General features: G+C 31.9%; 2 protein-coding genes across 3 annotated transcripts in view; one reads left to right on the top strand and one right to left on the bottom strand.

Annotated features, from left to right (window-relative positions):
- LOC145293874 (tetratricopeptide repeat protein 7B-like) overlaps nt 1-9,937 on the bottom strand; it is a 197,870-nt gene extending 187,933 nt beyond the window's left edge. Inside the window, exons 1-3 of the mRNA XM_080140624.1 lie at nt 9,790-9,937; nt 4,268-4,416; nt 1,819-1,981 (exon numbers count right to left, since the gene is read on the bottom strand). Coding sequence (XP_079996750.1) covers nt 1,819-1,981; nt 4,268-4,416; nt 9,790-9,910 — 433 coding nt within the window. The 5' untranslated portion in view covers nt 9,911-9,937. The remainder of the gene's footprint in view (nt 1-1,818; nt 1,982-4,267; nt 4,417-9,789) is intronic.
- A 339-nt stretch (nt 9,938-10,276) lies between these two features.
- On the top strand, nt 10,277-25,219 carry LOC145293875 (ubiquitin-ribosomal protein eS31 fusion protein). Of its 2 annotated transcripts, none has more exons than XM_080140625.1 (5): nt 10,277-10,370; nt 15,436-15,496; nt 16,309-16,363; nt 22,920-23,137; nt 25,030-25,219. In XM_080140625.1, exons 2-5 carry the CDS (start codon nt 15,449-15,451, stop codon nt 25,180-25,182), a joined length of 474 nt encoding a protein of 157 aa, XP_079996751.1. In that variant the 5' UTR covers nt 10,277-10,370; nt 15,436-15,448; the 3' UTR covers nt 25,183-25,219. The 2 variants fall into 2 exon arrangements, with proteins under 2 accessions (XP_079996751.1, XP_079996752.1); XM_080140626.1 differs by lacking the exon at nt 10,277-10,370 and adding an exon at nt 12,871-13,010.
- The last annotated feature ends 600 nt before the right edge of the window (nt 25,220-25,819 follow it).

The raw sequence follows: 25,819 nt of genomic DNA, 5'->3' as shown, positions 1-25,819 counted from the left end.
GGAAAAGAGTTCCACTGGCGTGGTATTCTAAGGAAGAAGCTTTGTTCATGGAATCAACGTTTTGGTTTTGACACAGTTAAAGAGTGGGGAAAATTTTTTACAGTAGCTTCAGCTAGATGGGTGTTTATCGTGAAAGATTGGCAAGGGGGACCCAAGATTGGAGCTCAGACAAGCCATGGAAATAACGATAAAACAAAGACAGGCTTGCAACATCTCTTCAGTGGGAGAGAGGTTGCAGGGAAGAGAAAAGGGCATCCCCCACGAAGCCACAAAGTCTATTTTGTACTCTGTCAAGGCAGGATAGGCTGTTTTTTAGCAGTTCCTGCTCAGATGTGGAAGCAGTACTCCATCATTGGACATACTGGGCTCTTATATAGATAGAGAATTGCATCAGCAGTGAGATATCTTCTGAAGCGGTAGAAGGATCCTACCATTTTTCCAGAGATCTTGGCAATAGACTTGATGTACGTGTTCCATTTCAGGTCAGGAGTAAAGGTCAGTCCTAGAAGCTTACCAAAACATGGAGCCTCCCCAAGACGAGAGCCATCCATTTCAATTGATACCAGATGGGGATCAGAGCGTTGATGATGTAAAGATAGGAGCTTGATTTTAGATGCATTAAGAGTAACCAGCCACCTCTTCCCCCACTGTACCGTGCACTCAAGATCAGAGGAGAGAGGATCAGAGAGAACTTTTGTCATTTATGGCCTTAGATGTGTTGCCATAGATGGTTGTGTCATCAGCATAGATGTCAACGATTTAAGTATGTGTTTTGGGAGATCATTGATGTATATCATATATCAGGAAGAGAGTTGGGCCCAGGATAGACCCCTGAGGGACTTTGATTATGCATGCATATTCGTAATGCCGTCATTCGACCTTCATGTGGCAAATTCCAGTTTTTAAATTTTCACACTTTTGCACAAATTTTCCCCAGCTAAAACCCAAATATAAATTTTCGCATCGGTTTGAATACTCTATATATTAAGTTTCATGTCTGTAGACCAAAAACTGACAGAGGAGTTTAGTAGGCAAAATTTTTTAAACAAATATATATACACATACATAAATATATATAGAAAGAGGTTTGTGTTTACTCTAAGCTTTTGCAAATATTACGCAAGTATAAATCATGTAGAATATCTGCATAAATATAATTTACACGTAATAGTTTACTAAAGATGATCATTCCACAAGAAAACCGAAAAAACTATTAGGGAATCAATTAAAATGTATATTTAAAAGCATATGCAAATTAAGTAGATTTTTTGCAGATGAATGCAATTCCACGACATATGTATAACAAAGTTATAATTTCTTTTCAAATAAATAGAAAAAAGGGTTTTTAATATGAATATTCATACACAAAAAAAAAATATTTATAGGAGTATAGATAAGAAAATCAAATTTTATAGCTAAACTATGAGCGACGATCTCGCAACGTCATCTTAAAAACAGTCTGAAGGAACAAAGAAGATAACGCCAAATAATTCAAATGTGTAAGATTTTAGGAAATCATTGTTTAACATGGGAAGGGGGGGAATTGGATAAACTCAAGTCTGCTTAAAATTTGATTTTCTTAAGTAAAATAAAACTACTTGATCAGCTTACGTGATTTTTGGAATATGATATTTTCTTTCCATCATGGATATGTACATCATAAAGATTTTTGTTTATTTTTGTTTTTTCATGAACGAGGGCGGGGAGGGTCTGGACAATCACCAAATTTTTTTTTGGCAATGTTCTCATGAAATACTATAAAATTTGTAAAAAGTGTGAAAATGTGACCGCTGACATGCCGGATACCAATTCCCTTACCTTTAATAGCATATCCTTCAGCAAGGATTCGCAAGAAACGAATTGATGGTGATTTGACAGTGACATTATCAATAGCGGCTTTATCTAAAAGAGCATAAGCACCGGTGTAATTGCCTCTGCAATAGTTGATTTTTACCAATAAAAGTTGTGCATCAAACTTGAACTGAAAAATACAAAAATATAGATTTACTCAAAATTTTGAAAATAAAGAAAATTGTGTCAAGACTAAAAAACTTTTTTTTAAAAGTGCATATTTTGTACAAAAATTGGCTCCAAATTAAAATAAAATAGATAATAAAAAAGAATTCTTCAGACTACTGTTCACATTTTGAAATGTTATTTTCACAACATTTCAGTCAATGTAACCTCCAACCTTCTCCAGGTTTATCTTGTCAAACTTGGGAATCTTTCTGTCGTACTTGGAAATCTGCATGGAATTTTAAACAGAATTCTTCAATTCACAGGTGTAACATGCTCTCATTCCATCAGCCATGACTGAGTAAACGCCCTAAATAATTCACAATTGTATTTTTAGTATCTTTTGCACGTAGGATTAAACATTGAACTTCTAGAAGATTGTAACTTTCAACTGAATTTTACTAAGTATTTTATCCACTATGACACTGGTACTTGTGTAAGGCTGATGGAACAAGCATATATTACCTCCATGGATTAAATAAAGAGTTCCGTTCCAAATTCTATGCAGATTCCAGAGTTTGACAGAAGGATCCCCAAGTTCAACAAGATATACCTGAAAAAGGTTGGAGGTTAAATTGACAGAAACATTGCAAAATGACGCTCAAATAGTGCGAAGAATCAAATAACTAATCCTTATCTGAAAAATTCAGAAACATAAATATATATATATATATATATATAGTTTTCCGCCAATGAGAAGAGCTAAAATTATTGTCACAAAAAAGTATAAAAAGAACCCGTTATAAATAGGTGTTAAGCTGCTTGGAACCGATTCTCAAAGTATCAAAAATTATTTTTTATTTTAAATCAGCATAGCTTATTAGCAGTCACGTCTTCACCTTAACATCATGACATCCAACAGTTTGAGCAACATACACACCTACCAAATCAAATACTTGAAAGAACTTACAGGAGAAAATGTACACCAGCTAAATTATTCATATGCACACAATCAGCAGGAGCCTAGCACTTGCCAAATTTATTCCAAGCAAAATATTTCTTGAATCACACCATATCATCATACAAACTTTAAAATTCTCTGTACTTTCTGATGCTTGTAAATAAAATGGATATAAAGTATTTGTATGAATTTCTCTACATAGTAAATAGTTAAGGTCAATGCAGGTGCAAGGAGCTCATGCCTCCTTCCTTGATTTGAAAAGACACCAAAATTGAACTTCTATTTTATGTACATGACAGATTGACATGCAGCATACATCGGCAGTAGAGGTTGTGTGCATCTGTTAAATATCTTACTTAAATTTGTTCACTATGAAATTAAGCTGTACAGTTACAAATTTTCATATGAAAAATATTTGTTACATATGAAAAAAAGCTACTTTTTTTTTCTAACATGTTGACCTTCTCAATCCTTTGCTTGGACACTTGCAGATGTTTGGAATTTTTAAAAACTGGTTAAGTGCGACATTATACAGCACAACCATGTTGAAACATTGGTACTCATTAGATCACTGAAGTTAAACAATGTGGAGTTTGGCTATTACCAGATGGGTGACCACTTGGGATTGCTAGACACTGTATGTTATCTTCCCGTGACTGGGACATACATGCAACCGGGGACCACTTGTGAATTTGATATTCCCTGTAAACTTCCTCCTTTGGAGGAAAACAACATAGCTCGCTTAGGGCTAATGCCACACCAGGTATTACCAGTTCGGTCTTTAAGCATGACATTGCTTCTCATTATAATTATGTCATTAAGCTAACCTCCTTGTTTAAAATGCTGCACTACATAAAACAGGGATGTGAGTGGCCAATAAAAAAAAGCTAAAATCGAGATGAATTTTCAAATCTGGGCGAGAAGTGTATATATGGCATGTGAAATTTTATCCAAGATGATCCTCCATTTCTGTGCCATTTTAATTTTTTAAGGCAGTTAATCAAATAAATTTTTTTGCCACAAAAAATAAATTTTGTACCTTTTTCTTTTTTTGGAGGGGTTGGGAAGAGAGAGTTAGTAAAAAGAAAAAAAGGTTAGTAAAAAGAAAAAAATAATAATTACTTATCTTACTACTACCTTAATCTTAATCTAACTAATCTAGTAGTAAGCTCCCACTTATGATATAGAACTGACTGAATTTGAACTTAGTATGCCCACGTTGTTAGTTCATGTTGGTATCTACTTCACTACTGCCACCTCCACACACAAAAAAAAAAAAAAAACTTGCTATCATTAGTGTTTAAACTTTTTTTATAGCAATGTCATCTGTTTGGGCTTGCTGTCACTTACCCTGTTTTCTCCATTTGCAACACGACTTAGAAAAGCCTCAGATTCTGATAATTCACTGATAGCTTTGCTGATATTCTTTTCACAAGGCGGATATTTTTCCAGATATTCTTCAAGACGGCATTCTCCAAGAATGAAATCTACCAAATATTCTGAAGAAAAAAAAAAAAGAAAACATAAAAGAGTTTGAATTTCAATTCTGTGATCATTATCAAAATACTTTGATCATTTTTAAAATCAGTAAATTTGCTTGGACACAAATATCAAGATTATTCTTAATCAAAAGAATACAAGAAATATCTGAACTAGCCATCCTACGACAAGCCAGTAAATAATGAAGCCCAAAATATACTTCAAGACAATTAAAAACAAGTTTCACGATTTTTGCAGAAGGCATTGATTAACAATCAGCTGTGAGTGACAGTCTTCTGAATGTTGCAGGCTCAAATCTTACAATGCGTGATAATAATTAAGAATAACATAATACTTCTACCTGGTTATAACTGACAGAATGAGAACAATCTACCTGCATAGATTAAATAAAGAGGTCGATATGCTGTAAGTTTAAAGTTCTATATAGATTTCTAATTTAAAAGAAATTATGTTTTAGATAAAGATTCATAATTTGAATTATTCGGGCTACTATTCTCACCTTAGTTGTTAAAATCTTCAGCTCAAAATTCTATGTTCTTTTGAGTTTGATGTAAAGATTTTTAAATTTCATAAGATGCACCTAAAGATGGTGAAAGGCTACATTGTTCAAAACATTGTGGATATAATAAGCAAGATAAGAATAACTTGTTAATTCCTATTTACTATGGAAACATAAACATGTTTTTATTGTATGTTTTAGTTTTATGTGAATTTATAGAAATCAAAAGTTTTTTAGTTTTAATTTTATAGTTTTACTCGTGGAATTATTCTGAAATTTTAAATTATTCTATTTTTCAATTTTACCATCAAGATACAAAAAAATGATATCGCATGCATTTTTAAAATGAATAAAATAGAATAAATTGCAATAATAAAAAACTGTTGTCATGAACACATGAATGGTCATCATAGAATTTTATATTGGATTAGTGGGGTTACACAACATTGCCCGGGCAAAAGTGTAACAGAACTTCTATCCCTCTCTATTTTCCCCTTCCCCACCTTCCTCTTTCTGGACACACACACACACATAACTCGAGTTAGCATAAGAAAAATAAAATCAGAGTTACTTCCCTTTGGTTTGTGGGTGGGAAAACAAACTACATGATATTATTAAAAGATGTGTGTACATCTCGATAACATTAGAGGATATAAATAGCCATTTGACCTCCAAATAATGAATGTTTTCTTTTTTTAATTTTACATATTATACATCCGGGATTACACCAATTAATAAAATACCAACATTGTGAGTGTTTGTTTTTCAAGTTTTAACTTTATACAACAGAAGATTAACATGTTTTCTTATTTTCTTAGCCTCTCCTCCTATAGTATAATTATATATAAGCATAGCATTAGTCACACAATCCTCAGATACTGTGGTTGTTGCCACATCTGGGCTGGTGCATCTATCATTAGTCTCTCCCTCCTAGATAAAGTCCAAAAAAGAGTTGTCAATCTAATTGGTCCCACTTTATCAACTAAGCTCCAGCCCCTATCTCATTGCCACAATGTTGCTTCACTGTGCCTGTTTTACAAATATTTTAACGGCACGTGTTTTGATGAACTTATTTCACTTGTACCCCCTCAACGTACATATCCCCGACAAACCCGTTTAGCAATAAGATCTCACCCCTTCACTGTTGTTGCCCCTAAATGCCACCTCGAACAACTAGACTTTGGAATTTCCTTCCTGCTGCCTGCTTCCCTGGCTGTACTGATATGCAGAAGTTTAAATGTAACATAAATATCTTGTTAATCTTTCCTAGACATGGCCCCAAATAGTAGCCCCTTACATCCAAGTGGTGATATGCTTTGTAAGGGATGAACATGAGTAAAAAGAAAAGTATAGGAAAGAACAAGACATTACTCTGATATGGTTTAAGTAGTCTGTTTTGAATATCAATCCTCATCTAAAAATTTCAGAAACAAAATACAAATGATGAAAATAGCAAATAAATCATGATGATACAGTAGTTAAAAGGTAAGAACATCTATTATAAGAAAGACGTTCCAAGTTGTTTGAATGTATCTATGAGAGTTTCTATACGAGCGAAAATGTCTCTTTTATTCACCTTATGTAAAGAAACAACTTATTGAGAAATGTAATGTATGCGAGTTAAACAGCGATAGCAGTTTAGTTGGGCTGCTGGATTTCTTGCATGTGAAAGATGTGTTTTAATCACCTGGATGATGCTGTTTGCTGCTGTTCTTTCCACGTGGCGGGTTGATGTGTGCAATGCTGATGTTACAAGTTTTATATGAGTGGTAAATATAAACGGCAGTATTTCTTCAATAAAGATTTTAGGTGAGATCAAAGCTGTGTGAATCTGTTAGTGGGAAATGCATGAATTGTTTTGACATGGATTTCTGTCATCTAATTGCAATCTAGTAGTCATTCAATTGTCTTGGATTTTAAAGATGATTACCTTGAACATTCTACAAAAGTTTTCCTTTTGCGCCTAATATGTTGATTGGCTAACTGTTATGCATGCGTTTTGTTTGCACATTTTCATTTTTGTTAATGTAGTTGGACTGATAATGCCTCAAATGCAGTCCCAACAATTGTAAATGATTCACATGGTTCTATTTTACTCATAGCTGGAGAGAGTTGCTTATACCTTTGTTACATATCCTTTTGAAATTAAGTGCAGAAATGGTTTGACAAGTTACTCAAGTATGATCGATCCCACCCACCAATCACTCGTAAGATAGAAATCAGATTTAAAATAGGTTAGTTGCCATTCAGAACTTAGTAAAAAAAACAATGTGTTACCCTGTTTTTTTGTTGTTTTTTTTTTTGTTTTTTTTAATGAGTTACTGTTTATCAAGGCCCGTAGAAAAAGGGTTAAAGAAATTGTCAGTTGGAAGATGAACCATAAGAGCATGATTAGATTATTTAAGAGGACAGCTTAACACGCATTTATTAAAAGTGGACTTGAAGACAATCATGTTGTAATCAGCTGGGAAGCAGTTCCATCATATTTTGTTTAACAGATGAGAAGTTCTAAAAACTTTGTTCATGACATTTCATTTGGTTTTAGGCGCATAGAGAAAGAAAATTATTATTATTAATTGTGAATTCTAACTTGCGGTTGCTAATTCGATTCTTGGTGAAGGAAATTAAAAAAAATTAACTGTCATGAAGCATCTAAAACGTAGTAAATGCACAATGAGTGTAATCTACTCAAGATGATTCAATAAAGATCAACAAAACAGCACGTGAAGAGAATGCAATGATAAGATAGTTTTGGACATGACAATGAACCAAGATGAAGCAAACAGTTCAAAACATAAGAAGTGTAACTATGCAGAGTTTGATTAAAAGATTCCCAAATTTAACAAAAGACACCTGCAGAAGGCTGTAGATTACAGCGACCGAAACGTTGTGCAAGAATCCAAATAATTTTATTTCAATAAAACGTAAAAATTCATTTTTTGGTAACAAAAACAAGTTACTTTCACTTTTATTTTACATCCCTCCTACATGTATTTTTTGAGGGGCCCGGATGTGTAAACTCTTTCTCACCCACTCTACACGTCATTGATCACGTTCTTTTTAGCATCTCTCACCCCATGCTTATTCTAGCAACTGGTTCAATATAATAAAAAGAAAAAAGAAAATAAAGGATAAAGCCACCAGCAGCTGACCGACTACTTGGCCTAGTTTCAGTGTTACTAGTAAGATTTTTTTTTAATCGTGCAAATTCAGAGTTCAACCTAATTAAAAAAAAAAATACAAAAAAATCTTTATGGTGTATGTATCTGTCACGGAACGAAAATGTCATATTCCCAAATTCGTAAAATTGATTAAGTTGTTTTTTGTTTGTTTGTTTATTTTTTTTTATTTTTAACTAAAAAAAAATTTATGAAGAAGCGAGACTGGATTGTTGTGATCTGCCATACTTAATGAATAAAGGGAGACAACTTAATTCGGACTACCGAGATTTAAAAATTAGCCTTCTAATGGTTACTGTTTATTATTAAAATCGCTAAAAAAAAAAAAAAAAGAAAAGAAAGTGATTTTCTATATATTAAAAAATATATATATTTAATCAATTTACGTGATTTTTTAAATATGACATTTTCGTTCCGTGACGGGTACATACATCATAAAGATTTTTCTGTTTTTTTTTTTTCTGTTGTTCTTAGGTTGAACCCTGAACTTGCATCAAAAAAATTTTAAATACATAAAAACCTCAATTTTCTCCTGACACCAATGTATTAACTTTGTCCTTCGTGACCCTAAACGGATGACTATTAGAGTATTTATTTATTACCATAACCAATCGAGGTTCGAGGTCATACTGTATCGGAATATGTAAGATTTACAAGTGTATCTTAGGTAGTGCCTGAATTTTAGCCACACAAACGGACAAAAATACGCCTTTTTATATAATAGATTAGAAAAAAATATGGTACTTCTACACTTTATCGTCGAAACTGGAGACGCCATTTTATTTCGCGCACCTGCCGTTGAAATCCGAGGGAGAAATCAGCATTTTAAACTATGGCCGGAGCATGAAATAAATAACAAAAAAATTAAACTGGAGAACGATTGCTTCTAAAAAGAATAAATTAACCTAAAATTAAATGAAAAACTTTCCCGTTTTCATTAATTAAATCGAAACATTTCCAATTAAACAATTTATGTTGTCTTTCACTTTCTTATTTACTTTTTTTTCATAATTCTTTCCGGAAGTTAATCTAGTTTGATTTTTTTTTTTTTTTTTTTTTTTTGTTATTTATCGGCCATAGTTTAAAATACTGATTTCTCTCTCGGATTCTAATCGACAGGTGCTCGAAATAAAATGGCGTCTTCAGTTTCGGCAATAAAGTGTAGAAGCACCAAAAATATTACCAAAGTTGGCATTTTTAAATTGAAAAAAAAAAATTTTTTTTTTACTGCATGCAAGTCATAATTAATTGTAAAAAAAAAAAAAAAAAAAAAAAAAAAATGAACATTTAAAGTTCGTCAAACGTACTATATAGTTTTAAACAAAAATTATGATTTTTAAATCATTAAGTCAATGAGAAATATTAAAAACATTGTCTCTTGTTGAATGTTGATGTTTTTATAATGACTACTGTCACTGATCGCTTGTTAAAAACAAAAATGTTTAAAACGTCATATAACTGACGGAGTAACACAAATAAATAAGAAAATGTTCTGTTTACCAAAAGTCATATATTCGCAATAATTTATATCAAAACTTCTGTTTTTTTATTCATCATTTATATTTCTTGATAGTTGTTTTTTTACTGATAAACTCGGGGGGCTTGCCTTCTTTTTAGACTTACTATTTCACTTGTACATATTCAGTCTTTTACTTCAGACAGGATAGAAATCACAAACACATATCAATATTTACCCAATCCGGGAGATTTGTGTACAAGCTGCCTAGCAAATTCTAGCGCTCTCTGCCAGCAACATTCGGCCCTACATTTCTCTATTTCTGCTTCGAGCCGAGATGGCTTTACCTTGGCCGCCATTACAAAACTGAATACTAAACGAATACAAACCGGATCGTCTGCTAAAAGATTTTATATTCAGTAATTATTTTTATTTTTAATACATGCATATAGATAGCTATTACATTTTTTGGCTAAAAGTATTTATATATTCAAAAAAGCTTAACATTATTTTCCAACATTATTTGACAGACTTTGGTTTAAGACTATATTATCTAGATATCTTTACATAGAACTCTATAAATTATATTTCTAAATATAGTTAAAATAATAATTATTGCATCGAATTTATTTTAATAAAAGTGCATTAAATTAAAACAATAGATATATTAGAAAGTTCTGTGTCTTACGTTTGTATTAAAAAATAATAATTTGTACGCGTTTGAGAGTATCGATTCTGTCACGTGATAGGCTAAAACTCCCAAAACGAGGCAGAGGCTCCTTCCTTTTGAGCTGTACTATTCGTTGGCACTCATCGTGCGTAAGTTTCTCTTGATTTTTATTTAAATTTTATCTATGAAAATTTGATTAATTATTTATTTATTTCCTTTAAAGTATGTTCCTAATGTTTAAAATTATTATTTGGCTAAGTAAAGAGTTCTATGATTATTTATTTTGTCTTAAATATGCATATATTTCCACTTCCCTCCTTGGTCAGATAGCTTTCACCTAACTTCGGCTATCATAAAAGAGCTTTTTTATTATTTGGAACTTTCGTCTTAATTCTAACTTTCGTTTTAATCTTTTTTTATTTTGTAAATGTGCTTTTTATATTACATAATTATAAAAAAAACATTTTTGATTAACTCTAACATGGTATCCCCCCCCACTTTTATTTTAAATTATCGAATATATTTTGTATTAATGAAGTGTAATTTTTTAAATTACTTATTCCCATGTTTTGTTTTCGCGTGCATATAGCTACTATGAAATTTTAGTAAAATATAAGCATTTTTGTGTTTTGCCCTCAAAAGAGATTTTAAATATTGTAAAATTGCTTGATCCTAATAATCATGTCTTCTGCACACACGTGGGTACATCAGCCGACATTTTGTTTTCTCTCCAGTGTCTTTCATTTAACAATCACTATCAAAGCGCCCTCATCCCAATGAAGAAAAAAGTTCTCAGTTTTATAATCGGTTTACAAATTCCGATTTAATTTGCAGTGCTTGTTAAAATAGAGAAGGCAGATCGATTTTTTTTTTTTTTCATTTCTTAAGCCAAAACAATATTATGTACTTAATTGTCATGACGGAAATAGTAATAAATCTAAAAATTATGAAAATTCATTGAGTGTATAGATTCTAGAAAGTTGTCAAAAAAAAACAAATATATAACAAATGTTATTAAAGGCGAGATAAGTTACTTTGGTATTATTATACAAACACCGTGACAGCGTTAGGGTTAGGGTTAGGGTTTAGGGTTAGGGTTAGGGTTGGGGTTAGGGGTAGGGTTAATTCGCTGTCACGGTGTTTGTATAGTTTTACCAAAATTTCTTTTAGCATATAAATTAAAATTTCGAAAAAGTTGTCAAAAAAACAAATATATAACAAATAAATGTTATCAAAGGCAAGATAAGTTAATTTTCTACCTAACTGGATATATTTTTCGTGTTTTTATTCAGCTCGAATACAGTGTTAATCGATGTATTGGAAAATTCAAAATGGCGCCCGACACTCTCTTTAACACGGTAAGTTCAAGAAAAGATGTTATAAATAATAAACTAGACAAAATACTGTTAGAAATTCGCTCATTATATGTTACCGTGACATAAGTTGGCATATATTCGGTGTTTTTTTAATAGTATTTTGTCTTGTTTATTATTTATAACACCTTTTCCCAAACTTACCGTGTTTAAGAGAGAGTGGCCGCCATTTTGAATTTTCCAATACAACGGTAAGCACTGCATGTTTTTCGAGCTGAATAAACATGTTACATTGAATAAAAACAAAAACTGTATCCAGTTTGGTAGAAAAGTAACTTATCTTGCCTTTGATAATATTTATTTGTTATATATTTGTTTTTTGACAACTTTTTCGAATGTGTACAGTAATACAAACCCAAAATTTCTTTTAAATTATTAAAACTTTTAGAATTTAAAGTTTGCAAAATGTGCATAATAAAAAATATATTCATGAAAGTTTTATTTTTTTTAATTTTAAAAATAACTCTTGTATTTTTTTTAATTGTAAATTTGTTTATTAGTTTATCATAGAATAAAAAAGCAAAGTAACAAAATGGAAGAAGAAAAAAAGCAGCTCGATAAAATGATAAAATAGAAAAAAATACATTTTGCCGGGGAGAAATGTTTTGGTTTAAAGAAAGTAAAATTTAAATCCTAAAAGTTCATTATGCTGAAATAAATTTTAATAATTTAAAAGAATTTTTTTAGCCAGCCGTAGTTTGGCGTCATTGCCGTTGTTGGAAAATATTTGTAAACAAAGTGCGTAGGTTAACGATATGGCGTTAGTGAAATTTTGAAAATTTTCGTAACGGCTTCACATTTTAGGTAAACTCAAAACCAATGAAGGTAAAGTCATATAGGCTTCATATTTCGCACAAATAAGGTTTAATATCTATATTAACGAATATATATAGTTTCAAAACTATTACAACTTACCTTCAGGTCTAATAATGATGATTAAAATGACACAAAACTTCACTTCAAAATTTTTTACACTTCTACTGAACGTATGGAAATAATTCAAATACCAGCATGTAGCGAAACATGTGTGCTACCTCATCAGTATCCCTGCGGTGTAGTTAACCCCCCGGATATAGGTGGTAGGGGCCAATTTATGACACATACCTCAGTGCACAGAATTACGGCTTACTCAAGTTACCAATGCCACTTAACCCTCGCAAAAGCCTTGGCATTTTCACATACCTACTCCCTGGCTCATATTGATTTAAATGTTGGTTGTTTTTATCACTTTTTTTTTTTTTTTTTTTTTTTTTTTTTTTTTTTAACGAGGTGTTAGCTAATAAAGATCATTGCTGACATGAATTTAAACCTCAAATGAAATGAGTCTGGTAGTAACTTTTATTGGCTGTTAACATTTTTTGATTTGTTGGCTTTATTGCACAATCCCCCAAAGATAACTTCAGCCATCTGTTCGAGGTGAGGAAATTTGGCAGCAGCTGTGATTCTTCTTTTAGTGTTGTAAGAAATTTCTTTCCTACCCACTCAATTTTCCTCCCTGCAAAAGCAAATGAATTCCACGAACAAAAGCCCATACCTTTAAACTCAAATTTTATTCACAATGTAACAGCAATGAAAGTTCTTTGGTTCTGGTAAGTCCTTTGCAAAAAACGGTGGCCGAATTTGCTTCCATATGCAGTTAGAATTTCTTTGGTGGAATGTTAGTTCATTTTTCCTTTGGAAGGATCCATGTTGTACATGGAGAACATGGCGGGAATGATGGCGTCTATATTCAGACATAAAGTAAGTCCCATATGACTCATAAAGAAATAAGATAAGTGTCAATAATCGGATAATAACATGCTGAATGGTAGTAGAATGTCTTCCTTGGTTTGAATAGGTTCAGCAAACAGGTTGTCTCTGTAGAGTTGAGTCCTTCGTTCACCAACTGTTTGGTGTCCATGAAGGAATTATCTTGGCTCCCTCGACAGAGGGTGCCGCTGGGTTGAGTCTAACCCGTTCCGTGTTTTTTTTTTTGTTTTTTTTTTTTTCTTTTTCTTTTCTTTTCTTTTCTTTTCTTAGGCTGAAAAATTAGCATGAATACAAAAAGGGGCACCAAGTCAAAATCACCTGACACCTTCAAATTTAAACCAATCACAGACTGGCTAGCAAACCGTGTAGGCGGCCTAAAAGAAACATGGCGGTTGAATATAGAATTTCTCAGTGTTGCAAAACTATTGATGGGAGTGGTTTGGTGTGTTGAGTGGCACTGTTTAGGTTAAATTATAATGCTGGATTGTGGGAGGGGGGGTAGCATAATGTGATAATGAATTGTTGGACTAACTCGACATGATACCAATGAACTGTGATCCCGATTAGCATACTGATGGGTCACTATTTTTTCCAGTGTAATCTCCATGTCATGGTCAAAATATTTCATGTTGCAGGAATATCCTTGATTTATCACCTACGCGTGTAAACATTACCAGCTGCTAAGTATTTTTTTTTTGGAGATCCTCAAAATTAAAGCTTCATCACCGATTCTTCATCTAGGTTTTCTTTCTTGAGTGCTAAGCTGTTACCTTTTTTCATTTTGCAACCACCTTAAAATTGTACTGAGGTAGTTGGTCAGGAGGGCATGGGTCAATTAATCTTCATAATTTGTGCTTTGAAAAGTCGCTGAGGGTTTGGTTTGTTTTGTTTTTTTCTACTCCAAATATGACAAGAACTTCCACAGTATGCACATTTTTCTTTGTCATGTTTTGCCTACCAAGCCTGTTGCTGTATAGATATATTGTGTGTGCATCTTCATCCTCGGGGTTGTAGCAGTTTGTCTTTTTGATTGGCATATTCTTTTGCTTGTCACATGTCTTAGTCTCTTCCTGCACCAAAGCTGCTGTGATTGTATATTTTGCAACCTCAGCATAAATTGAGTCATTCTAACCTATTTATTTCAACCTTGAAAATTAGATTTATCGCATTGATATTAAGATTTAAATACCAAATTATCAATTTTTGTTAACCAACTAGCAGTTCAGCGCAGCTTTGCTAAGGCCTTATGTACTTTTTATATATATATATATATATATATGACTCCTGACCAGATAATCTACATCTAAAATTTCAAGTGTTTAAATCCAAAATTGGCAGAGGAGTTTGGTAGAATGACCCTGCAAAGGTCCACTCTTTCAACTTTGACCTCTTGGACAAATTTTTGCTCAAAAACTGATTAAAAAAACTTGCATGTCTGAATACCCTTTATGTAAAATTTTAAATGTTTTGACCAAACATTGGCTCAATAATTTGCTAGGGATTGCAAAGGTGAACTCTTTTGAACTTTGACCCCTTGGCAGCCAAATTTTCGACCAAAAACTGATTAAAAAGCTTCGTTTATGTCTGAATAGACTTTATGTAAAATTTCAAATGTTTTGAACAAAAATTGGCTCTGAGTGATTTTGTAGAGGCAGCAGAGAACAATTTTTTTTTTAACTTGGACCCCAATTTTGACCCCTTAACATTTATTGTTTTGGGCTCAAATCAAATTAAAAAGTTTGATCCATGTCAAAGTAACCTACATCTAAAATTTAAAATGTTTAGACTCAAAATTGGTGGAGGAGTTTTGTAGAGTTTTCAAAAGTCATACACAATTTCACTTTTATAGATATATAGATTTCATATGCCAGCGAAGCAAACTAGTCTGATTTTCTATCCTTTTATACAAATTTTTTTTTTAGTTAGTAATTTTTCTGGTCAAATTGCAGCTGCAATTTTTAGTCTCCTTGACGACTTTTTTTTTTTTTTTTTTTTTCTCCTCCAAAAATCCTGTTTTCTATAATTTCTATCCACATCCATGTACACCTTATTTTTACCATGATTTTTTATTATTTTATTTTATTTTCTCTAGTTGAAAAACAAAAATGCAGATCTTCGTGAAGACCCTCACGGGCAAGACCATCACTCTTGAGGTGAGTGATTTATTAAAATTTCTTTCGGTGTTTAATCGATTATCAGATTAGATTTAAGTATTGAAAGTTGCTCTTGACAAATGGATTGTCTTGTTGCGCTTTATATTAATAACACTATTTGAATGTTCTGGGTTTTCAAATTCACAATATTCCCTGTTCAGTGGGTCAATTTACAGAAATCGACATCAGTAAATTAACCCCACCCCCGCCTGATGTGCAATCTATTGAAATGATGTTTTATCCGTGTTTCAACTGATTATTGATTACAACTTTACATTTTCTGATCAATTAGATTGCATCCATATCATTTCTAATAAATTAAATTTTAAATTAACTTTTTAATCAAAACAATACATTCAATATATATTTTTACAAAAGTTTTAATTGTCCTTAACCTTGTTTCGGCATTTGCCCTAAAGAGAATTTATCACATCTGAAACGAATACTGGGCAGACACAAAGGTCTACTGCATTAGTAGATGATACAAGTGTTAGTCAATTGCAGTTTCAGTGGCAAAACGTCAACTCTGTATCCTGTTTCACTGTTCTGAGCCAGGTTTTCAGCTGGCCTCAATGTCATTTTTTCCCTCAAACTTCAAGGGTTGGTTCAATGATTTTGTTGATGAAATCGTCTGGATGGTGAAGAACATGACAGAACCAGCAAAGATATCTCAGTCTGCAGAGAGAATATGTTCAAGCGAGAACAGCCATATCTTTAGCTGAATATAAATTTTATTCAATTAACCGATTTATGAATACTTTTTTTTTTTTTCTTTTTCTCTCTCATAAAAACGAAACCTTTATTTTCATCAGGTCGAGCCAAGTGATACCATTGAAAATGTGAAGGCCAAAATTCAAGACAAAGAAGGTATTGTGCTTTACAAGAGCATTTTTATATATCAGCTGGACTTGTCCCAATGTTTTTTTTTTTTTTTTTGTTTTTTTTTTATGTACCTCAACACTCTCCGGTTTTTAACCCCCACCCCCTGTATGTAACTAATTTAATATTATCCTAACTTTTTTACCTTTTTCAAAGAAGCTTTAAATAAACTAATATTTTTTTTACAGCAAACAAAAATAATGTACATGCGAGACAAAAATTGTTCCTGTGTAGTGACGTTTTTGAAGCCGTAGACTTACTAATGTTAAAGAGATCTAGAAAAAATCAAATAATATTGATTTTTTTCTTTTAATTTTCAATATTTATTCATTATTAAATAAACTTGTTTAGTAATTAATCTGTGCTTCAGCCTTCTCAGATGCATATGGTGGCAGATAGTATTGCGCTCTGCCATCATGCATTCTTTCCGTTGGTTATACATCGATGGTACCGCGCTATTTTTAAATCGTGTTTTCAGGTTAAATGCAAGTTTCACGCTAATTTTTTTTTAATAGTATCCCACAGCAGATATCCTAACTGGTATCTCTAAACGTATATACTGTTCACTAGACAAAAAGGGAGGGTAGAGTGGTAGCCCTCTATATCTAAGGCTTTTGACAGGGTATGGCATGATGGTCTTCTAAGGAAAATTAGATTATATTGTATCACTGTAAAAATACATAGTGTAATTAAATACTTAAGAGAAAAATCCAGGTTGTCCTCGATGGTCGTATATCTAAACAATATGATATAAATGTGGGAGTACCTCGGGTCTATTCATAAATGACCTCCCTGATAAAATTGTCTCTGAGATGGGTATATTTGCTGATGACACCCCTCTCTAAAGCAGGCACAAGAAACACATATCTAAGGCAATGGCAGAAACACTAGAGGATGACCTCCAATCTCTAGTGAAATGGGGGAAAAAATGGAGTCACATTCAATGCTGCCAAGACTAAGCTTGTTTCCTTCAATAATTGTAATAAACCTTCTCTACCACCAATAGCAATGGCAAAGAACACATTACCCAAAAGTACTTCCTTTACCTCCTCGGCCTAACGTTTACAGGGAACATGAACTGGAGTAGATACATTGAGAGCATTGCCAAGGCTGCTGTGAAGAAGGTGAGTTCTCTCTCTACAGTGCTACTTGCACCTGGAAGTGTCCTGTACCTCTATAAGGCCACCATTCATTATGGAGTACTGTTGCCACATTGGGCTTGTGCATCTGCTACTTGTCTCTCACTTCCTGACAGGGTTCGAAAGAGTCGCCAAGAACTGTCATCTAGGCTTCAGCCTCTGTCCCATCGACGAAATGTTGCATCCCTCTGCTAGCAGTATCAGAATTTTTGTAGGAATTTTTGACACCCCTAACACGAAACTGCGAATACAATATAAAAATCTCGTAATTTCTCTGTTAAAAGTGGGTTATTTATTTTCTTTATGGATTATACTTCCAAAATAAACTATTACAGTTGTTTTAAAAGTAATAAAAATATTTATTTATTTTTTTAAACAGTAATGAATTTTCCGAACTCAATATTTTTCAATTTTTAAACTCAATATTTTAAAATTTTTAAATTTTAAAAATCTATCAAAATTTTTCTATTGATTCTATTTTTACGATATTTTCAGGGTCAATGTGAAATTTTATGTTCTTCCCAATAAACCGAATATAATTTAGACAAACGTTTTTTTTTAAATTCACGCCCCCCCAAGTGTCACCCATTTTCAACTTTCTCTTAAAAAGTAAATAATTAATTTATGTCGTGGAGTTTTATATATCACAAATTGAAGAGAAAAGGTCAATAAATAATATATTCAAATTTAAAACAAAAAAAAAATCGCTTTTTTAGAAATTTACCTGTAAAGTCCGAAGTTTAAAACCTTATTTTATAAGAACACATTGTTTCTTTTTGTCTTTTTTTTTTTTTTAATGAAACCTTGGTCCTTGCTCCTTTAATTGAAAAAAAAATTAGGGCTTGAATTACATTTTTCGAGGAGTTATAAGCTTAGAAAGATAGGGGGTCGAATAATTCACGCCTCTCATTTTGAAATGTCTATTAAACAGTAAATAATTAATTTATGTCGTGGAGTTTTATATATCACAAATTGAAGAGAAAAGGTCAATAAATAATATATTCAAATTTAAAACAAAAAAACAAATCGCTTTTTTAGAAATTTACCTGTAAAGTCCGAAGTTTAAAACCTTTTAAAAAAAAAAAAAAACACTTTGTTTTGTTTTTTTTGTTTTTTTAATAAAACCTTGGTCCTTGCTCCTTTAATTGAAAAAAAAAATTAGGGCTTGAATTACATTTTTCGAGGAGTTATAAGCTTGGAAAGATGGGGTGGAGTTATTCACTATTTTCACGAAATTTCTGACACTGCTATCCCTCTGCCTGTTCAAGTACTTTAATGGTGAATGCTCTGACGAACTACAAGCACTTGTACCCCCTCAGTGGGGGGGGGGACAAACAGCTAAATCCCACCCCTTCACAGATATCCCTAGGTGTAAGAATGCCTTCTACTTCAATAGTTTCTTCCCAAGAACTGTTAAACTTTAGAACTCGCTTCCGGGATTCTGCTTTCCCAATATGCAGAAGTTCAAGTGTAATGTGAACAGACATCTTGCCACCCACCTCCCTTCATAATACCCCTGCAACTTATGTCCCTGATAGTAACCCCCTACTGCAAAGTGACACTGTGCCTTGTTTGGGGTGAAAATTGAATTTTAAAAAAAAAAAAAAAAAAAAAAAAAGTGACGAAACACCCTCCCCTCCTGGAGGTTAAAATGGCTTTGTAAATGAAGACAATATTATTTCAGCACAGTACCAAAAATACATAAATACCCAAAATTATACTTGGTATTGTTCAACGCTTTTAATTATAACTTTTTTTTTTTTTAAAAAATGTACTCATTGTCAAACTTCTGCGGTTTAAAGCCGGTTTTTCCACAAATCTTGGTGGGCAACGCCTGGCAAATGACAGAAACCACTGGATTATACTAATTGAGCAAAAAGAGACGTGAGCGAATAGATATAAAAGAAAGGGTAAAGTATCATTGTGCCAACGTATTATAAATACCCCAACCTCCCCATGTTAACGGCTTTCAGAAAAAACACTCTTAATCTCGAAAGCCGTTAACATGGTGAGATTGGGTGTGTTTATACTATGCTTGGGCAGGTCGCATGTAAAATACAAAAATCTTTGCATACACAAATAAAACGAAAAAAAATCATATGTGAAATAATGTGATGTCAGTATATTTGTTACAAAAATAAAATATAATTATGAATTCTTTCCAGCTGACTAAAATATGGTTGTCTTCAAGTCCAACGTAAACAAGTTTTTGATGAGACGTTCCACTTCAGTACCAAATTTCCATTACTATATTGTCCAATTGATTACTGTACATTTTTTTAACCCTTATCCTTGAGTGGCCTTTTGAGCCTTGATAAGTGGATGCCTATGTAAAAAAAAAAAAAAAAAAAAAAAAAAATTACAAAGAAAACTCCAATTTATTATCAAATAACACAACAAACAAAAAATTTATTTTATACAAAAGTATAAATATATAATTGTATTAAGTTATTTAAAAGTCTGCAAAAAACAAAAGGAAGCTATTATTTTATCTCCTGTGTCCATAAGAATATTTTAGTAAAAACGAATTACTATATGTGCTACTTCCACTGCATATCTGCGATCATGATGACATTTCTAGGACTGAATGTAATGTTTTTAATATTACACATTTATGTCTTAAATGTCGTTCAGTGTAAACGTAATCCATCTGTTGTACACCTGTGGTATTTTGGTCCAGAAGGGAATTTCGGTGTCTCTTTTGTATATAGGGATAAGTTGGGTGATTTAAAATATTTTTTTATTTTTTTTTTAAACTAAGTATTATTTTAAATCGAACAAAATAAAGTTTTGGGGTAGTTATTTCAGTCTCATTTTACATAGTTACCATAATTAAATCCTATTTCAGTTTACAAACTCCTTTTAAAACCTTTACCATCGAAAATAGTTTTGTTTTTTGATTCATTGAGCAAACCGGGCATGAAAAACCTATTCAATATTTTATTAAAGAAAAATGCCATGAAGAATGTGCTCTGGAGTTCTGGCCAAATTAATACATAAATACTAAACTATACACATTATCTTAACAATTATTACTTTACCTGCCCCCCCCCTCCCTCCCTTTCCATAAACAAGGGAAAACTAGAATTCGTTACGTGCTTGTTTTTGTTTTGCTTTTTTTTTGCTTGTTTAATGAATTAGAACTGATGTTTTAAATCACTTTCGTGTGACATCTCCCCTCTCTATCCAAAAACAAAAAAAACGGCTAGTTGATAAAATATGGTTTTAATTGTAATTAAGATGTTTACAAAAAATGCAGCTTTTCAAAAATTTGATTTTTATCTTAACTTAACCTTTATATAAAATCTTTACTTTGACATTTTTTTTTTTTTAGAATTTTTAGCAATGTTTCAGTTTATTGCTATGATGACACCTTGGGACACTTCTGAATTCCCTATTGACTTCATATTTAAAAGCTGAGCTAATCAACTGAAATGTTCTGTTATTCGGTTTAAAATGGCTAATGTATCACTGGAGAGTATAAATGCAGTAAACTCACTATGTGTATCCTATGATGGGGTGGAAATCTAGAGTGATTTTTGCTTGATTAGATTTTTTGCTAATAAAGCATATAATTAGTAAAAAAAAATTGTCCTGCAATACTTTCCAGCTGACTACAATATGGTCAAGTCCAATGTAAACATGTTCTTGTTGGGCTGTCGTCTTCAATAATCGAATTATACCTGATTTCCACCACTAACAATTACTACGCTGTTGTCTCATTGATCCTTATTCTCAACTGGCTTTTAGGCCTTGATAAGTGGTAGCTCCCTTGGGTAAAAAATGTTCAAGTTCATATAGAATTGTCGGTTCTTTTCCAGTTGGCTTGATTCAATCAGATCAAACTATGTTTAATAATAAACTAAAGTCGGAGACTTAATATAAAACTGATTATGTTCTCATTAGCTAAATTTTTAGTTGGTAGATTATGAGTGAATACACTTAGGTTGAGAAATTTATTGCAATTTTAGGATGTTTGGCCATTGGCAAGTTGCGTGTCTGATTGTTATCAAAACTCTTAGTCTTTCTGTTATCAAATGTTTTCTCTGCATTTTGTAGAATAAGTTGGTTCCTACCTGCAGTGATAGATTACTTACACATGTAAAATTTATTAAACAAAAATTAAAGTATATATTACAAATGGAAAGAAAATTAATATTTAAGGGTCAAATAACATTTCAGGAAGGAAACAAATAAGCTAACAGCACTAAACTGGATACTCCACCAGACTAGATGAATTCTTGTCCTGGAATTCAGACCAAACTTTTAAAATTTTGCTTTTTAAAAACCAATATGCATTTTCATGATTAAAATTAATTTTTAACAGACTTTTTCCTTTTTAAATTTATCAATTTTACTTCAAATGAAAAATAGTTGCATAAAGATTCACATACTCGTTATGGATTTTTGTTACTAAGGGAAATAAAATTTTAATAAGATCGGTCGTATCGCGGTTATCTTGCTTATGGGGGTATGGGGCTTTAAACGAAAAGCTGGTTAAAAAAAGACAGGTTCAGTAAAATAAGTAAAAGTTTATCTAGGTGTTTTTTCTGCCCGTGTTTCAAAATCTTGTCAAATTTCGGCAAACTTTAAATGATGATTGGAGTTAGCTCCCCCATCCTCATCGCAAAATAGGCAAGATGCTTATGACACTATTGATCTCATTAACATTTGATTTTCCTCTGTAAAAAAAAAAAAAAACAATTTGATGGGGTAATTTTTTATGAGAACTTTATTCCATAACAGGTACATACTTTTCTTCAATATTTTCATTTTTTTAATGTCTTGATTAAATTATACAAGTACCTGCAAGGCTAATTTTGATTTGTAACAGATCAAAAGATTGCTTTAATCATAAAATTAATTTTTGTTTGGGTTTTTTAACATTTAAAAAAAAATCAATTTGTTATTGCTGGGATGACATCTTTGTTTTATGACGGGTATAATCGTCTATTATTTGTTTTGAAAATAGATTTAATTCTAAATAAGCGCCAGAAGTCCTTGGTCTTTTTGTGGGGGGGGGGGGCTAATTTTACTATTGTCTAAGGTTCATCCATTCATACACCAATTAAACTTTTTTATTAAAATCTTTAGCAATGTTTCAGTTATTGCTATGATGACAAATTGGGACACTTCTGAATTTCCTATTGACTTCATATTGTTGAAAAGCTGAGCTAATCAACTGAAATGTTCTGTTTATTAATCAGTTTAAAATTGCTATAAGATATCTATATTTCAAAAAATAGTTTACTCTGTTTCTATTTTTCCCCACAAGGGTAGTCTTTAATGTGTGGAATGCAATTCTTAAAAATGTCACTCGATTACAATAAGAATTTCTACGTGAATATAGTTTGCTCGTTTACTGCAAATGAAAAGATCATGTGTTATTTGTCTTTCTTTCGCAGGTATTCCTCCAGATCAACAGAGATTAATCTTTGCTGGTAAACAGCTTGAAGATGGTCGTACATTGTCCGACTACAACATTCAGAAGGAATCCACTCTCCATTTGGTGTTGCGTTTGCGCGGTGGTGCCAAAAAACGAAAGAAGAAGAATTACACAACTCCCAAAAAGAACAAGCATAAGAAAAAGAAGGTGAAATTGGCTGTCTTGAAATATTACAAGGTATGACCACTTGCTGTTTCACTTTGGCTTTTTGATTCCTCTTTTCAATCTATACATAGTGTTGGTAGGGGTGCTTTGAAATGGGCCTTTGATTTAAAAAAAAAAAAAAAAAAAAAAAAGTTTTTGAATAGAAATCATTCAAAATTTATTTTACAAAATATTTTATTACTGTGATTAGATTATTTTAGACTAAAATTAAACTTCTAATCTAGAGGAGGGAAGCATTTCAACATTCTGTCTTCAAACATTTTCTCATGAGTGCATTGTATAACTCTCTCCTTTGACATGTTTATGGTGGTTCCTATTTACAATGCCTCCCCACGAGACAGAGTTAGACACCAGGGTCGTTTTTTAATGGAGAAAAGGATCAAAAATAAAAATTTTCTCAGTCGTGAAGGATTTCTCCTCCACTGACAGAACAAGAAATTGAAGTGCAGCATCTGAAGAACAGATACTACACTTTGATCTTGTCCCGAAATGGGGTTATACTCCCAGAAAAACTGATAATACTCTTACATCTAATCAGGTTTTACTATTTATGTCTGATGCCTGCTGTTTATCTCTGTCTGTATTCAGTTTTGATCGGTCAGCTTGGGGTATTTGAAATATCTTTAAAACTAAATTTTGTTACATTTTTCAGTCTTAATTTGTCAGGAGAATGTCTATACGGGGTAATTTTTTAAGATCCGTATAATTTTTATGACTAAGTGCTGATTAAAATTTTTCAGTTATAATTAACTTCCGGTGAAGCACTACCAGAAATGGTAACAAGGCAAATCAGCTCATTCACAATTATTGTTCTTCGGTATTTCTATTGTGGGGCATTTTATTGAAATGAAATATAAGAAAAGGGCATTATTGAAAAGTATACAATAAAAATTTTTAAAAATTATACATATAAAAATAACATAGCCAACTGATATTTCGGTTTGACGATGAATGCCCTGGAAAAGTCACTTCTGATTAATGTTTAGTTTTAAAATATGAAAACGAAATGATTTGTGGCGATTTTAAATGATACTTATTGTAAATTAAACTTGTTGATAATAATTTAAATAAAATGGTGAGGTACGCCTGGTCCTGAACAGGCGATCACTTGATCCGTAGTCTAAGATTCTATCACTGATCTACAGCCGACAATAGTTGTTGTATTTTGTTTTTTGTTTGTTTTTTTTATGGTTTGCTGACAATTATCTCCCTTGACCGTTGTAAGTAAAATATTGCCCAGTAAAAATTCTTTTATAAGAAAGGAAAAAAAAAAAAATTTTAGGGTCGGTTTTTTATTTTTTTATTATTATACTTATCGGATGAATTTCTGTACAAAGTTTATCTAAGAACACTGCCAGACATATAAATTAGCTTTGTGTGAAATTTGTGAATGATAGGCTCAGCCATTTCTGAACCTATGTGGAAAAAACACACAAAGTGACTGATTGTATACTTCTTTTTTTTTTTTTTAATGATGTATGAAATTTTGTTTTGATTTCAATAATTTAATTTTTATAATTTCATAAACATTAAAACCTTAATTTTGTTATTAAAAGTGAAAATAATGAATAATTGTTATTTTTAACTGTTGAGATCTCCTGATTGACTCTGGCAATAAAGAATCAACAACTGATTGTCATGAAGCTTTAATGTTAGGAATGTGATATTAAACTATTTGATGAATCTGAAGACAAATGTAATTTGAACCTAGCGGCTGCGGCAGCAAGTGTATTTTTCCTTGTTCTAATCTAATCTAACGTTGCTGTGATGACATCTTGGGACACTTCTGAGATAAAAGTGATTTGCATCATGAAAATATCTGAGCAACAAGCGGACACTTTTTAATTTTTTTATTTCTTTGTTTATATTAATTGCTAAACAATTTTAATCTTGTGTATTTTTAGGTTGATGAGAATGGCAAAATCACCCGTTTGCGTCGTGAATGCCCAAATGAAGAATGTGGTGGCGGCGTTTTCATGGCTTCTCACTTTGACAGACATTATTGTGGCAAATGTTATTTAACATATGTTTTTAACAAACCTGAAGAAAGAGTTTAAATGGAAACCTTCAATAAATGATTGATTTCATTCTGAATTTTTATCTTATTTATTTATTTTTCTGCATCATTGTCTTGTGCATGGATATTTTTCTTTTTATTCCAAACTGTTTTCCTTTAACTGTTTGCTCTATCCAATGTTAAAATATTGCATTAAGAAATTTTTTTATAATGTTAAATTTATTTATTTTATTTTTTTTTAATGCTGCAATATTTCAAGTTACAAATTTATATTTTTTACTAGAATATCTTATTTTCTTTTCCGTGTCTAAGCTTAACCATATTACTTTTTATGCTCACATTTTTCAATTGTAATCCATGATTTTTGCAGGCTTCCAGTAACTTGTTCTTTATTTAAATTCAGTCTTATTTTTTGGTCCTCATAACATACACATATGTAAAACAATGTACGGCACTTGTTTACTTTCATTCTCTCTGTTTCACTTGTTACTTCTCTTTTCGCGTGAGCCGTGAATTAGTAGCGACATGGCTGCTATGAAAACCAGTAATAAAAAACGTTGCTCATATCCTTGTTTTTTGACGATTTTGAACACCAGTAAATTATAACTTTTGTTTTACTGAAAAAAATGGGGGGGGGGGTCTCCCCACAATAAAGCTGAGAAGGTGATCTATAAACT

Source organism: Euprymna scolopes, chromosome 15 (genome assembly GCF_053919585.1).
Source record: "Euprymna scolopes isolate OS-2025 chromosome 15, ASM5391958v1, whole genome shotgun sequence".
Taxonomy (NCBI): Eukaryota; Metazoa; Mollusca; class Cephalopoda; order Sepiida; family Sepiolidae; genus Euprymna; species Euprymna scolopes.
The sequence above is the reverse complement of the archived record's forward strand: the minus strand, read 5'-3'. Positions and strand labels throughout refer to the sequence as shown.

Bases quoted from the DNA above. Each gene is read 5' to 3' on its own strand.
- LOC145293875 (XM_080140625.1), top strand. From the start codon at position 15,449: ATGCAGATCTTCGTGAAGACCCTCACGGGCAAGACCATCACTCTTGAG. The intron at 15,497-16,308 runs GTGAGTGATTTA...TATTTTCATCAG, and splicing joins GCAAGACCATCACTCTTGAG to GTCGAGCCAAGTGATACCAT. The intron at 23,138-25,029 runs GTATGACCACTT...GTGTATTTTTAG, and splicing joins CTGTCTTGAAATATTACAAG to GTTGATGAGAATGGCAAAAT.